Below are 15,848 nucleotides of genomic sequence, written 5' to 3'. Positions count from 1 at the left end.
GGGGACGGGGGACGGGGGACGGGGAGGGGGGGTGCGGGGGGGGGGGGGGAGTAGTAGTAGAGGACGATCAAAATGTCTTTAGCGGAGGGGAGGAGGACGAAGGGGATAATGCCCTCTGCGAGGATCGGCCGTCTCAGCCAGGGGAGGAGAAGGAGAGCGAGCACCGTCGATACATACGATAGTCAGAAATAATAATAATAATAATTAAATTAAAAAAGAACGGGGGGGGGGGGGGGGAGAAAATAAACTACATTCGTCTCAACAGTAAATCATCCAAATGCGGAAATGAAACAAAAGCTGATTGCCCGAACGTCCCCAGTGTCCCTGAACGCACCCCGGCCGATGCTGATGAGAGTGCGAATAAAGCCAAAGGGAAGAAAAAAAGAAATCACCAAACCGACACGAAATCATCCATGATTCAGCTCTCCTCCGTCAAAATGCGGCAAAAGGGACATTTTTTTGACAGGCTTCTCTCCTTCGCGAGTCCTCCCAATCTCTCCCTGCATCCACAACCTTCGCTTTCTACAACCGGTCTTCTTACAAAAGCCCAAATTCCTCTATAGAGGTCGCCCCAGAGGCTGCTGACGCGCGTGCTTGCGCGTGCGTGTACGAGTGTCAGTCAAAGTTGTGTGCAAAATGGCAGTGCGATGAATCAGGTGACTAAAGAAGGAGTCTGAGATTGGGCCACTTATTGACTCAGGGGAGGGAATCTTAAAGGCGAAGACATTTTTCCCGCATTATTTATTATTTTGAAGGCATCAGCTGTTTCGCCAACATCTCAGTGCACACTACCAATGAAAAGGGGACACGTTAGGGAGCAAATGATTTGTCTGATTTGGGCCATTTTATTGCAGTATACGATGACTGGCGTAACGTTTTGGTTTTTTTTTTTAATATTTTAAAATCCACAATTACATAGAAATGTGTGATCGTAGTCTGCAAATACCAGACTGCAAACGAATGGTGCATGGACACGTGCAAGTGCTAATTTAACCAAATATGTCTTGTTACGGAACCGTAAGTGGGCTAATGCCTCCTTTAATTAATCTTTTACCATGCTGCTGTTTTGGCCAGCAACAGGGTCCACTTGTGCTCAACTGCGCAACTTACGGAGAGACTTAAAGAGATTGTGCAAGTGTACCTAACAAAGGGTCCGGTGGCTGTGCCTCCACAGCAGTCATCAACGAAAAGAAGAACAATGGTCGCAGCATAAGTCGAATCGAGTGGATTGCATGAGCAGTGTGGCACATTCAGTCAACCGTTACCAGTGTGTTGCATCACAATGCTTAACACGCCTTCATATGAGTCAATAGAATCATCTTGCCATTAATACAGTTTATGTTTAATAGTTAATCCCGCTCATTATAAAACAACACTTTGATATAACTTAACACTAACGTTGGGACATTCCATATTAAAATGCATTCATTTGAATGATAAATATATATATATATATATATATTTTTTTTTAAAGCAATCTGCTGTCATCCCTGATGGGCGTCCACTTCCTGCTTGTCGTTGATTGGCCCGGCAAGCGGGAGTGGTCACTTGGGACACGACGAGCAGCTGAGCTGCTCCTTGGTGGCGGTGGGGTACGCCGACAGCACCAGGGTGGGAGGCTCCCGCTCCATTGGGTGGGTCTCCTCGTTGCTCACGATGTGTTCCACCAGGCAGTGAGCGGCCTCTTCAATATTGCTGTTTTCCTTAAATCGGGAAGACAATCAATGCAATGGTCCTTTTTCGAATGCACTTGTCATGATGATCAAGACGATGCAAATTTGCATTTTCAAATGTTTTTTAGACAGTAATGTGAGCAAACAGTTGCGTCAGACACATTTTGAGCAAACCTGTTTTGATCAAAATGGACAGCTGTTTTGCTTCTGGATATTGCGTACATGAGATAATTTCTGCCTATTCGACCGCTTAGTAAGATCATCGTTTCTTGTATTGCCCCACTCATGGCTTAAAGACCTTTGAAAAAGGGTTTTGATAGATAATATAACTACAGTCATATTTGCTTGGCGCCATCTTGGTACCGTGTTGCTGGACAGGGATAGGGATGATGATCTGTTGAAGTTATTTGGGAAAAACAACAGTTTCCCCTGTAGGAGTGTACCTCGTTAGGATTTAACAATTCCAAATCCAACTGGACTGCTCTATGGTAAACATGGTAAAACATAAAACATCACAACATGCTGTGCAGTATACCTTGGCCGAGGTCAGGAACCAGCCGACGAAGCCGTTGTCCCTGCAGAAGGTGTCCAGTCTTAGCTGCTGGCACGTCGCTTGATCGGCCTTGTTAGCTAAGAGGACCGCGGGAACAGGCTTCCCGTTGTTCAGTGTCACCTTCAGACAAAAATGCGATTAAACGGTACCAAATATATCCTCATGTCACATTTGTATGACATTGGACTTGATGGGTGACTGTGTACCGTCCGTTCCATGCTAATCGATCACAGAATTGAAACAAGCAACTGGCCAGAACTGGATAGATTGGGGGACAAATGGATAGATAAAAAAAAAGTCCAAGTACTGTATATGTGTAGATTTATAGGACAGTGGTGGATGATATTCACAGAAGGTATTTGAAACACTTCCATCGATGTCTGATGGTCTTTGAATGGTGAAAGGGGAATTCCGAAACAGCGAAAGAGTAAAAACAGCACAAGAATGATCGTGACATCTCTGCTGAGATTGAATGTTCTGACCTTGGAGTCCAGGTCGTCCTTCCACTTGAGCACGGCGTCAAACGTGGACGCTCGCGTGCTGTCGAAGACCACCAGCGCGCCGACTGCTTCCCGGTAGTAGACGCGCGTCATGTTGCCGTAGCGCTCTTGTCCTAGGACACACACAAGTATATGCAATATACTGTCTATTGGCAGTGTCGGGCAAAATCCCCATATTTCCAAAGCGATTGCTTGCGTGACCGGATGTCACATCATTGAAGAGAGAGAGAGAGAGAGAGAGAGAGGGAGAGAGAGAGAGAGAGAGGGAGAGAGAGAGAGAGAGAGAGAGAGAGAAAGCAAAACGTAAGTCTCTGGAGGGGGGCACGGTGGTACAACAGGTTACACCGTTGGCCTCACAGTTCTGAGGTTCAAATCCGAGTCCCGCCTGTGTGGAGTTAGCATGTTCTCCTCGCGCCTGTGTGGGTTTTCTCCAAGGACTCCAGTTTCCTCCCACGTCCCAAAAACATGCATTTATTGGAGACTCTAAATTGCCCCAAGGTGTGTCTCTATGTGCCCTACAATTTGCTGGCAAGCAAGCGATATAGGGTGGACCCCGCCTCCTGCCCAATGAAAACTGTTATAGGCTCCAGCACTTCCGTGACCCTCGTGAGGATAAGTGGCTTGGGAAATTAATGAAAGTCATTAGACTTTGGAACATGCTATTTTGGTACAGTAACCGTTTTTCTTTGTCAAGCTGTTCGCCTTTGACAATAGAGTTGGAATAGGAAGCACATGAATGTCCTCATGGTTCATGAAAGCAACTCGCCTGCAATGAGTACAGTACATAATATGACTATGACCAACTATACCAGCGTGGTAAGTTTGGATAAAATGGGAAACCTACAAACATTTCACAACTTTTTTTTTTACATTTACTATAGGTTTGTATTGTACTGGGCATTTCAGGCCGGAAAAAAAAAAAATCCTTCAAAAAAGTGCTTCAGAGACTTCATCAAACAACACCCCCCACACCAGCCTCTATTTGTACAATATTATTGAGGTTCCACTGGATTGAACTTTTTAATAGAATGCATTTTCTCTCTAACAACTGTTTTTTAAACATCTACAACTGGTTGGAACATTAATTAAATTATGGCCTGAAAACTCTGACGACAGCAACAGTTTGACACAAGACCCGAACAATCTCCGTAATGTCCGATGGGATTGGGAGGGAGGGGAAAGCCACTTGTAAGCTTTTGCATGTTTTGATTCCGCAGTGGGTGTCATGTGACGGATGTTTTCCACATGGGAGTCACTGGCCACATTCCACAAGGAGACATCAAATGACAGGCAAAGGGAGAGGTTGTAGAACACACACACACAAATACACTCTTATTAATTTACGTGGAAGTTTCCATAGAGACGGTGTTGCCATAACGTCTACAGAAAATGTGTTTTTTATGTTTTGCGTAGTAAATGGATGGATATATAAACGTGTATATATAAATATATAAACTAGATGGAATACTGTAATGCACTTCAAGTTCACTCAATGCGGAGACGTCCTTGTGTTGATAAAACGCTTTTGAACCAATTCTGTGTTTTCTAGGTCAGCATGTGCTCAGCAGTTAATCATTAAATTAAAAAAGAAGTAGAAGAAAAGCTTTGTGTGATGGCAAAAACTTTGGAATATTAAAATATTATTCAAACATTATGAATTGTAAATTCCAACTGTATTTTTTAAATGTGATACAACCTTTAACTTTCACATTTGTTATCATCAAAATAATATGTGGTGGAATAATTTTCATTTTTTTACATTTTTAATTAAAAGATATGTGATGAATATTCATCACCCTCTTTTTTCATGTTTTAAAAAAAATATTTATTATTAAAAGTATTTTATATTTACAATAATTCAATAACAGTAAAGAAATAAATATTTAAGATCATTCAAAATATCGTGTTAAAAAGCATGGGATTATAAAAATGAACCAATATTTGATTTAAGTGAGGTGGCACAGTGGGGCAGCTGTCAAGTTTTGCATGTTCTCCCCTGTGCCTGCGTGAGTTTTCTCTGGGCACCCCAGTTTTCCTCCCACATCCCAAAAGCATGCAACATTAATTGCATTAATTGACACTCTAAATTAGCCCAAGGTGGGACTGTGAGTGCGACTGTTGTCTGTTTCCATGCGCCCTACGATTGGCCTGGCAACCAGTTCAGGGTGTACCCTGCCTCCTGCCCGTTGACAGCTGGGATAGGCTCCAGGTCGTCCCGCGACCCTTGTGGGAACACATTAAAATTTGTCAACTAATTTTGGAATCAGAAATCAGGGGTAATGGCTTTTTGAACTATTGTTGATGTTTGGTAACACAAAAATGCTTGCAATATCTCAACGTCATCATTTATGATATGACAATTTGAACTTTTGGTCCAGATTTTAGAAAAATCATGGAAGTTGATACACATTATTTACCTCCGCCGGCCAAATAAAATCATGTGGCGGGCCGCGAGTTTGGCACATGTGGTTTAGGGTTCGGAATTTAAAAAGCAATAGTGTCATATCTTTTAGTATTTAAACTGTTGTAAACTTATCAAGCAGGCCACTTTTTGTGATTGAACAATTCTGCAAAAAATGGATTTCATGATCTGTTGTGACGCCTTATTGAAGTTTACTGTCAAACTAAACATCAAACAAAGAGAAATCTGCTTTGTGTATTTTAAAAAAATAAAAACATAGCCTCACCTTTATTCCGTGTCGCTCAACGGTAACAAACAATGCAAAACAACATAAATGAATAGGTTGAGTGTAGCGGTGTGAAAGCACCTTCAACAACAGATATTTGTACGCCATCTCCTTCACGTATGTCGGTGTGTCGGTCTCATACTGCCCCCATTTGGCCAAGGGAGGCATACCAGAAGGAATGTCACAATTCCAATGAACTGGGGAAGGCTGGGATTGGATGCGGAAAGATCATTTGGTTGTTTTGTCACCTTTGTCAAATACTTTGCTAAGGTACGTTTAAAAAAAATTGGACTTAAGTAGTGTCGTGGAAAACCTCGTATAGTGCGTCCTCACCTGCTATGTCCCAGAGTTGCAGGCGCACAACGGTGTCCGGGTCCCACTGGAGCACCTTGAGGGCGAAGTCGACGCCGATGGTGGCGCGGTAGTGCTGCGAGAAGATGTGGTGCACGTAGCGCTTGATGATGGACGTCTTGCCGACGCCCAGGTCCCCGATCACCAACACTTTGAACAGGAGCTCCCGCTGCATGGCTCATAAAGCCAAGATCTCTCGAGAAGTAGAACTTTGTCACAAGTGGAGGCTGCAAAACCGAGACTTTGGACTTGCCATTTACTGGAAATGTCTTCCCTTTCCAGGGCTCATTGGAGAGGACGCTTTGAAAACGAGGAGTTCTGACCTCGGTGGACCTCCCACTCCTACGTGACTCCAGACTGGGAGCGACTCCCACGGGAGATGCCGCTGTGTTCAGGTGCTTGGCTGAAATGTGGGATTTTGGAGCCCCTGCCACCGGAAACGGGAAATCACAACGAATGGCGTATTCATCCATTCATTCAAACCCTTCTTGAGACGTCGAAATTATGTCTAGCGATCCATTCATTTTCTGAGCCGCTTATCCTCACAAGGGTCGCGGGACGAGAAGACAGCGAACATTAGGAGCAGACGGTTCGTTCAAAGGCAAGCACTTGACTTGTAAAAAAGTGAAAATGTTGATGTGAAATAAAATGTAGTTGGAAATTTGTTTTATTAATAAAAAAAAGAATGCACGTAATTCATAGTAGTTTTTTTAAATTTTGTTATTGATAATTATTTGGATTATGATTGATTTTCCAGTGTATTAAAAAGAAAACATTTGTTACTCCTAACTTCAATTAATGCTAAATGTTTATAAATAGAAAAATGTATTCTCATTTTCATGTCATAATTAATTTAGTTTTAAGGTCAGTAATCAAATGATTGTTACATTTTTAAAAATGTAAAATGAATTATTTAATCATTCATGCTATTTTGTTATTTTCTATGTATAATTCATTTCAATTGGGTGGCACGGTGGATCAGCTGGTAAAAGCATTGGCCTCACAGTTCTGAGGACCCGGGTCCAATCCCGGCCCCGCCTGTTTGGAGTTTGCATGTTCTCCCTGTGCCTGCGTGGCTTTGCTCCGGGCACTCCGGTTTCCTCCCACATCCCCAAAACGTGTAACATTAATCGGATACTTTAAATTGCCCCTCGGTGTGATTGTGAGTGTGACTGTTGAGCCCTGCGATTGGCTGGGAACCAGTTCAGGTTGGACCCCGCCTCCTGCCCAATGACAGCTGGGATAGGCTCCAGCACTCATGCGACCCTCGTGAGGATAAGCAGCTCAGAAAATGGATGGATGGACATAAAATAGCTTTGTGAAATGATAGTGCATTTTAATGCTTGCCATAATTACAGAGAATGTTTTGCATTCAAGGACAATCCGGTGGTGACGTTACACCCTAATGCGATAATACCAAGCGTTGCATTTGCGTCGGGCTTTTGGTTGGAAATCTCCGACGACGGCGAATGCGTCACGGCCGTCGCCCGATTTGCGCTGCGCTTCTTGCGCCTGCACTTACGGTAAATGCAAATGTGAGCGACGGTGCTGATGAGGGCTAGCGGATGTGTGTGCGTATGAGTGTGTGAGATGCCGTCGTGTTAGTTTCTCGTCCTCCTCCTCCTCCCCGCTGCCATTTCATCGCAAATCGCAACGCAAATACGCGCGTCTTTGTGCTTAGGACGCCATTTGATCATCCCTTTCATTGTTTGTTTTTTCAGCTATGTACATCTGGTAAACAACAACAGTGGGTTTTTTTTTTTGTTTGTTGTTGTTGTTGTTTTTTGTTTTTTTCCCTCCTATGCGGAGGTTTGTTTTTGAAGGCATCAACGTCGATATGGGGCTTATTGCGTTTTACACATATTGAGGGTTCAGCTTCAAGGTAAGTAAGCATCTGCTCGGTTTGACTGGACTCATGATTGATGCATTATGTATGAATATTAGCGCAGTAGCTGAATGCTAACTGGTAAGGCCTACGAGCAGGGGTGTGGAACCTGAGGCTCTCGGGCCATAAGGGGCCAGCGGAAGCATTGGATGCGAACTCCCATGCAATAATAAAAATAAATAAACACATGAAAAATCTCACCTGCCGTAAATGGGGCAAATGTTTGCATTGCGAGCGTTAATCATTCGGGATCATTTATTGCTCAATAGGATTTTCATAAATCTTGTTTCAGTCCCTGGAGGATGTTGTAACGAATAATAATACTGCATTATTATATATTAGTAATACTAATCATTATACAAAATGTAATCACGCTAAATCTTCCAATTATTTAATTACTTTTGAAATGTTAAAAATACAAGTAAAATAATGTTTCTTTCGGCTTGTCCCTTTTCGGGGTCGCCACAACGTGTCATCTCAGTTGAATGCACATATATGTTCGGCACAATTTTTACGCCTGATGCCCTTCCTGACGCAACCCCTATTTGACTATTTGTATTTATTATTAAATTCATGTTTTAAATGATGAATTAATTTAAAATGAAAATATTCAAACTAACCAATTATTAAATGGGCTGTCATTTTAAAAAATGTTGAAAAAAATCTTAAAATTTAAGATGAAGTAGTTAACCAATTACTTAACCGTATAAATGAACGAATAAATAAGATTTGAAGTAACAAATTATTTGGTAAAAGACAAGAAAAATATTGAATGTATATGTACTTTGTTTTTACAATTTATTACATTTTATCATACATAAATCCCAAGATAAGAACTAGTAGGCTTATTCTACCTTTGTCATTTTGCAGCACAGTGATTTAAAATTTGATAGCTGCATTAAAATCTGGGGCATTTATATCATCATGTGGCCACGATTACGTTTTCTGGATCCTTTTTTTTTTTTTTTTTTTTTTACAGAAATTGTGGCTTTCCTCAGATTTTGTCATTTTGTCAAATATTGCATAATTGTCCAGGACTTTGATACTGAATATTCATCCGTGTAATCCAAGGCACTGCCATGATTTTCAGTTTTATAGGTTGGATTCCGGTCAATTTCTTCTAGGTTGGCTAAAATAAAAGGAACTGTGATTTAAAAAAAAAAAAAAAAAAGTTTAGCACAGTAGTCGTCTCCGTCCAAACATTAATCATATCTGTCACTATTTCATAAAAGATGACCATCAATATTAACTAACAGAAGTGAAGCCTGGTTTTGTGAGTGCGGCCATCTTGAAAATGCGAATTGTCACAATTGTAAAGCATGACTTACTTTCTGAGTGTTTCTTTCAATACCACTTCCTTTTTTTATATTTTGGCAGAAGGGTTCATCTTGTGAATGGGAATTAGCCCAGTGTTGACAGATGAATGCGGAAAAGTAAATAAAGACATGCCTGTATTCATTTCGGCCCCAAACTGAACAATGACACAATGGAAAGTCAATTGTGACTGTAAGGTTGTGATTTCTCCCTAGACTTGACATGGACACAATCTGGCTCTACCAGTTCCGTCTGATCGTGATCGGAGACTCCACGGTGGGCAAGTCGTGTCTGATCCGCAGGTTCACCGAGGGTCATTTTGCCCACGTGTCGGACCCCACCGTTGGTGTGGACTTCTTCTCGCGTCTGCTGGAGATTGAGCCGGGCAAGAGGGTCAAGCTCCAGATCTGGGACACTGCTGGCCAGGAGAGGTTCAGGTGACCTTTACCAACGCTTTACAAAACTAAAATATGTTGATGCCTTGACTTGTACTATGTTCCGTGACCAAGTTAGTAAATCAAATGTGAGTCTGTATCTATTATAATGCCCCTAGTGGCCAATACACACACAGCGGAATGAGCAGTACAATGTTGTGACGTTTCTTGCTGTTTTTGGGATGCTGGAACAGAAGAATGGCCAAAGATAATAAGATAAGGTAATACGATAAAGTTTTGCGTCACAAGCGTGATCAAGCCCTAAGTCAAAGCAAAACTGCACTTTTATAAAAGACAGCGTTTGACTGTAAATGAATGAATGGGAGTCCCGCAAGGTTCAATTCTTAGTCCCCTTTGGTTCTCTTTTCACGTTTACTCCTTTGTTGCATATTTTTGTTGAAATAGGTCATTCAAAATACTAATTATTACTTCCCCAGGTCAATCACCAGAGCCTACTACCGTAACTCCGTTGGCGGGCTCCTGCTCTTCGACATTACCAACCGGCGCTCGTTCCAGAACGTGCACAGCTGGCTGGAGGAGGCGCAGAGTCACGTCCAGCCGCACAGTATCGTCTTCCTGCTAGTGGGCCACAAGTGTGACCTGGAGGCCCAGCGTCAGGTGAGCCGGCAGGAGGCAGAGAAGCTGGCGGCGGCCTTCGGGATGAACTACGTGGAAACGTCTGCGCGAGACGCCATCAACGTGGAGACGGTTTGTTCATCTTTTTACAGCACGTCCACTAAAAAGTTGGAATATCACAGGGAAAATGCAGCATTCGAGGAATTAATGGCAGTTTTAAAGGATTAGTCTTTTCGAGCAATGCAGCAGAACCCGACTGAACTCTCGCACAGCACGCGGGGTTCGGCAACTGCTGTAGTTTTCATGAGTGGCCGTGTGGTCGGAATCGCCGGAATCGGAATTGCACGATGTAGCAACCTTGCAGAATATTGCTACATAAGCTTTCCCACATGCTAAAAGTATATTCCTGGCTTTTAAACTAGCGAGACACAGTCAGCAGCCTCGGTGCTGCCAAGACATACAAATACAGTATATAATGTTATATACATGTATATTTTGTTTTACAACAATACTTAACTGTATTTATGGTGTCATGTACCTGTGGAGGACATAGCGTAGCTTGCAGTCGCTATTGCTAAAATTCATGCACGCTATCTCTATACTGTGCTGATAACATTCAAGTGAATAGCGGTAAGAAGGTCCTCAATACAGTAAATCGCTTTTCTTTTACACTCACTTCTTCCTTGACTATCGCTATCTTTTTATGGTTTCATAACTTTTATGGTGCAAATGTACTTACTGTAAATGGAGCCTGAAAAGCCCACACAGGCTCGCCTTTGAATGCCGCCGGGCGTCCATAGACCACATCCCTTAATAGACGTTCCCTCAAATGTCAAAATTGGATCTAAACGTTGGTTTTGACCAATATTGATCTGAAAAATGTCTGCACTTAGCTTGATAATTAGCCTGCTCTCTGTGGCTCATTTGAGTGTTTTTTTTTTTTTTTTTTTTGGCTCCTGAAGGCGTTCATGGACCTGACGAGGCAGATCTTCGAGCTGGTGCGCGGCGGCGACATCAAAATCCAAGACGGCTGGGAGGGCGTCAAGAGTGGACTGGTCCCGAACACCGTGCACTCCTCTGAGGAGGTCACCAAGGCGGGTCGCCAGTGCCTCTGCTGAGCTCGTTTCTTTTGGACTCCATCTTTTGGAGATGGGTCCTCACTTCATTTACGACCACACTGCGGGGCCCTTAAACTATTTCCATGTCGCAGTAACACGCTTTACTTGTCATGTGTTGACTGCTTGCTCAGTGAAAACCACACTTTGGTCTCTCGATTAAAAGCACAAGAACCCACCCGCCGCCCGCTCCCGCCCCCGCCCGTGTCGTTCAACATGGTAGCTTTGCTGCTTTTCTGACATGCGCACTTACACTGATACACAGTTTGTAATAACTATTGACACTCGTAGGTACACAAACCCAATAGAAATTAGACAGCCTCTTCAACTCAATGGGGACAAACAAATACAAGAAAATGTATGTACAGTACTTGTAAATAGTGAGAAAGAGGCTACACTCTTACCGCTCAAGCCAACAACAAATACTACAAAGGAGTATTTGGGCCACAACTAAAACCCATAAAAATAAAAAGTAAGAAAATTTCCGCCCAAAATATCATTACCAGAAAAAAAGTGTTCATTTGAAAACATTTCTTAACATTATGAGACATTACATTATTTTACAAGAAAACTGCCATAATATTGCCAGTAAAAAGTAAAATAATAAAAGTTCTGTTATTAAAAAAAAAAAAAGATTTTATTGAAAAAAAACCAGTTCATTTTTAAGAGAGAAAAAATCATAATAAATAAAGCGGCTTTTGGGAGAAATTTCACCAAAATACATGTTATTTTATTAGGATATGAGAATAAAGTGGCGGTGGTACTATAAAAAAGTTCCAATTATCTGAGAAGTTGTAATATTTAATTACAATTATGATCATTTTTACATTCCAAGTCACAGTATTATGAGAAATAAATTTCAATTGTGCAGGAATACACTAATAATATGACCATAAAATAGCCTCAATCTTGCAAGAATCAAATTGTTGACTTTTACAGAAAAAAATGCATTTTTGTTATTTTACGGTTAATTTTTCACAATGAAAGAGAAACATGTCATTTCATATGAATAGTTTTGTAAAATTATGTGACAAAAAAAGCCACTGTCATTTCACAGCAAAAAAAATCACCTCGCAACAATAAAGTTGTAATGTTATTAGAAAAAAAGTTGTAAAACAACATGAAAAAGACAGTGGTGCAGTATTGTGTTACAGAGCCCCATGCAGAAAAAAAAAATGTTTTGTACACACAAAATACAAACGTGTGTACGTATTAGTCCAACCACCAACCCACCCGATCCTCATGTCATGTCTGAGGCTCTGTAGTGTGGTGTTGAGGATTTTGTCAAGTCACTCAATTTTCCATGTGGTCCAAATACTCCTTAATAATCCCAAATACTCCTTAATACTCCTTTTTGGCTCCATCCAGACAGTCAAATATGCATCCACTTTGACTCAATGCTTTTAAATTTCAATTGCTGATGTTAGTCTCTTTTGAGTGCCTTTTGGAGGAAGGAAACTTGTGTCCATGTGTTTTATTATTCATGTACAGTGGATAAAGAAAGTCTACACACCCCTAAAAAGCCCACTGGAACATCTGAACTTTATTTAGGTCAGACGAGTTTGAATGTGATTGAATCATTTTTAACGTTTCACATTTAGAGGGGTGTGCACACTTGTGCAACTACATTGAACCAATTGCTTATTGTTATTAACTCGCCTGGATTTTTTTTTTAAATTATTGGATTGGTTGTAAAGGGGCGGCACGGTAGAGTAACTGGTTAGAGCGTATGCCTCGCAGTTCAAGGTTCAGTGTTCAAGTCCCAGTCCCGCCTGTGTGGCATTAGCATGTCTTCCACGTGCCTGCGTGGGTTTTCTCCCACGTCCCTAAAACGTGCATGGTAGGTTAATTGATTGTTCTAAATTGCCGGTAGGTGTGAATGCGGGTGCAGATGGTTGTTTGTTTCCTATGTGCCCTGTGATTGGATTGAATTATCAAAAATAATTGGGATTGGCTCCAGCACTCCTGCGACCCTCGTGAGGATTGGTGGCTCTGATAATGGATCAATAGTTGTAAACGTTCATATATCACGAGGACCTGGCGTTTCAACAGGGGTGTGTAGACTATTGATATCCACCGAAAGTAACAAATGTGTAATGTGATTCATTTGAACACTGGCCTCGTGTCATGGGGATTGATTAATTAATTAATTAGCACGTGTGTCATCAATAAAATAGTGGGAATATGAGAGGCTTTGGAGGCGTCATTAATGGCGTGTGACCAATAGAGGGCGCACTTTAAAAAAAAGCCCCAAATTGTTTTGCATATAAGATAAAGCCAGTTTGTTTTAGGTGTTTCTAGGACAAACAAGGCGACACGAAAAGGTGTGATAATGCCAAACTAAGAACTGTCACCTGATTCCTGCTTCGTTCCAGATTTGAAGGAGAATTTATTAGCCATCAACATTTTGGGGAAAAAAAAAATTCTATTGGCATTCTTCGTTTTTAAGAAAACTTTATCACCTCAACCTTCAAAGTTCCACTTTTCCTATTTCTCTTGTGCTGTTTGACACAACCTTGTACATTTCAAAAGCCAGAAAAAACGGCAGCCATTTCCTTACCATTTTTTAATGTCATTTAGCGGTGGTCCAACAAAATTGTTCGTTTTGTGTGTGTGCGCGCGCAAGATAATACTTGTTCTTTTCAGATTTTGTCGTCGGGAAATCCCTTTGCCACCTCGTTTTTGCTATTGTTGACTCATTTGCGATTTCTGTGCTTCTTGACAAAAATGAAAATGCTCCACGATTTCAGCGTCACACTTTTCTACGATTCAGAGACAATGTGGTGGTGTTTCACTATTTTTATGCGCATTTAAAGTAAATCTGACATCACGCTTCCTCTGTTTGACCGGTTCAGGTGGAAGCCATGATACACATATACACAAACACATATAGAGTGCCTTGTGAAAGTATTCGGCCCCCTTGAACTTTTCAACCTTTCACCACATTTCAGGCTTCAAACATAAAGATATAAAATTACAATGTTTTGTCAGGAATCAACAACAAGTGGGATACAATCGTGAAGTGGAACAAAATTTATTGGATATTTTATACTTTTTTAAACAAATAACCTGAAGTGTGGGGCGTGCAATATTATTCGGTCCCCTTGCATTAATATTTTGCAGCGCCACCTTTTGCTGCAATTACAGCTTCAAGTCGCTTGGGGAATGTCTCTATCAGTTTTGCACATCAAGAGCTGGAAATTCTTACCAATTCTTCCTTGCAAAACAGCTCGAGGTCTGTGAGGTTGGATGGAGAGCATTTGTGAATAGCAGTCTTCAGCTCTGCCTACAGTTTCTCCAATGGATTCAGGTCTGGACTTTGACTTGGCCATTCTAACACCTGGATACGTGTATTTGTGAAGCATTCCATCGTAGATTTGGCTGTATGTTTTGGATCATTGTCCTGTTGGAAAATAAATCTCCTCTTCAGTCTCAGGTCTTTTGCAAACTCCAACAGGTTTTATTCCAGAATGGTCCAGTATTTGGCTCCATTCATCTTCCCATCAATTTGAACCATTTTGAAGAAAAGCAGGCCCAAACCATGAGGCTGCCACCAGCATGTTTGACAGTGGGGATGGTGTGTTCAGGGTGATGAGCTGTTTTGCCATTAACGCCAATTCAAAACTCCCAAGAGTTGGATTTTGGTTTCATCTGACCAGAGCACTTTCTTCCACATTTTAGGTGTCTCTCTCAGGTGGCTTGTGGCAAACTTTAAACGAGACATTTTATGGATCTCTTTGAGAAATGGCTTTTTTTCTTGCCACTCTTCCATGAAGGCCGGATTTGTGCAGTGTATGACTGATTGTTGTCCTCTGGACAGACTCTCCCACCTCAGCTGTAGATCTCTGCAGTTCATCCCGAGTGATCATGGCCCTCTGGGCTGCATCTCTGATCAGTCTTCTCCTAATTGGAGGTGAAGGTTTAGAGGGACGGCCGGGTCTCGGTAGATTTGCAGTGGTCTGATACTCGTTCCATCTCAATGTGATTGCATGCACAGTGCTCCTTGAGATGTTCAAAGCTTGGGAAATCTTTTTTTTTTTTTAAATCCAAGTCCACCTTTAAACCTCTCCATAACAGCATCTCGGACCAGCCTGGTGTGTTCCTTGGTCTTCATGATGCTCTCTGTACTGTTCTTTAAACAGAACCCCGAGACTATGACAGAGCAGGTGCATTCATACGGAGACTTGATTACACACAAGTGGATTCTATTTATCATTATCAGTCAATATTGGTTCATTTAGAGCTCATCACTGAACTTCTGGAGTGAGTTTGTTGCACTGCAAGCAAAGGGTCTGAATAATACTGCACGCCGCGCTTTTCAGTTTTTTATTTGTTAAAAGAGTATAAAATAGCCGGTAAATTTCGTTCCGCTTCACGAATGTGTCCCACTTGTTGATTCTTGACAAAAAAAAAAAAAAAAGAGTTCAATTTTATATCTTTGTTTGAAGCCTGAAATTTGGCAAAAGATTTGAAAGTTCAAGGGGTCCGAATACTTTCACAAGAAACTGTATATTGGCCAGTTAACACAGGTACTGTATTTGACTTCTGAAACCGTCAATGGCAGTTAATGTGTTAAACATCACACTTTGTCTCAACTAATGAGAAATATCCAGGGATTTTTCTACATCAAGTCAAGCTTTCAGTCACACAGTTCCCAATGATTTTCTTTGATTAGTGGGGAAGAACCTTTGGGCATGACATCATTTTTTATCCAATGCTTAGAATTTTGGGCTCATTTTATGAGCGTATCACTCCTTTAT

General features: G+C 41.5%; 2 protein-coding genes across 4 annotated transcripts; one reads left to right on the top strand and one right to left on the bottom strand.

Moving 5' to 3' along the window:
* Positions 1–1,071: 1,071 nt before the first annotated feature.
* rab38c (RAB38c, member of RAS oncogene family) lies at positions 1,072–6,108 on the bottom strand. The gene is made up of 4 exons (XM_061804282.1): positions 5,747–6,108; positions 2,709–2,839; positions 2,209–2,346; positions 1,072–1,703 (listed from the first exon to the last, which is right to left on the bottom strand). Exons 1-4 carry the CDS (start codon positions 5,937–5,939, stop codon positions 1,545–1,547), a joined length of 621 nt encoding a protein of 206 aa, XP_061660266.1. The 5' UTR covers positions 5,940–6,108; the 3' UTR covers positions 1,072–1,544.
* On the top strand, positions 6,023–15,483 carry LOC133492210 (ras-related protein Rab-39B-like). 3 transcript variants are annotated; one of them, XM_061804280.1, is made up of 5 exons: positions 6,023–6,159; positions 9,179–9,400; positions 9,592–9,618; positions 9,835–10,105; positions 10,936–15,483. In XM_061804280.1, the coding sequence occupies exons 2-5, from the start codon at positions 9,186–9,188 to the stop codon at positions 11,089–11,091; spliced, it is 669 nt and encodes a 222-aa protein (XP_061660264.1). In that variant the 5' UTR covers positions 6,023–6,159; positions 9,179–9,185; the 3' UTR covers positions 11,092–15,483. The 3 variants fall into 3 exon arrangements, with proteins under 3 accessions (XP_061660264.1, XP_061660263.1, XP_061660265.1); XM_061804279.1 differs by lacking the exon at positions 6,023–6,159 and adding an exon at positions 7,331–7,646; XM_061804281.1 differs by lacking the exons at positions 6,023–6,159; positions 9,592–9,618 and adding an exon at positions 7,331–7,646.
* Positions 15,484–15,848: the final 365 nt, after the last annotated feature.

This window comes from Syngnathoides biaculeatus, chromosome 18 (assembly GCF_019802595.1).
Source record: "Syngnathoides biaculeatus isolate LvHL_M chromosome 18, ASM1980259v1, whole genome shotgun sequence".
NCBI classification, from domain to species: domain Eukaryota; kingdom Metazoa; phylum Chordata; class Actinopteri; order Syngnathiformes; family Syngnathidae; genus Syngnathoides; species Syngnathoides biaculeatus.
Note: the sequence above shows the minus strand (reverse complement) of the source record. Positions and strands in the feature narration are given on the sequence as shown.

Bases quoted from the DNA above. Each gene is read 5' to 3' on its own strand.
- LOC133492210 (XM_061804280.1), top strand. From the start codon at position 9,186: ATGGACACAATCTGGCTCTACCAGTTCCGTCTGATCGTGATCGGAGAC. The intron at 9,401-9,591 runs GTGACCTTTACC...ATGCTGGAACAG, and splicing joins GCTGGCCAGGAGAGGTTCAG to AAGAATGGCCAAAGATAATA. The intron at 10,106-10,935 runs GTTTGTTCATCT...TGGCTCCTGAAG, and splicing joins ACGCCATCAACGTGGAGACG to GCGTTCATGGACCTGACGAG.
- rab38c (XM_061804282.1), bottom strand. From the start codon at position 5,939: ATGCAGCGGGAGCTCCTGTTCAAAGTGTTGGTGATCGGGGACCTGGGC. The intron at 2,840-5,746 runs GTGAGGACGCAC...TGTGTGTCCTAG, and splicing joins GCAACTCTGGGACATAGCAG to GACAAGAGCGCTACGGCAAC. The intron at 2,347-2,708 runs GTCAGAACATTC...TTTTGTCTGAAG, and splicing joins AGGACGACCTGGACTCCAAG to GTGACACTGAACAACGGGAA.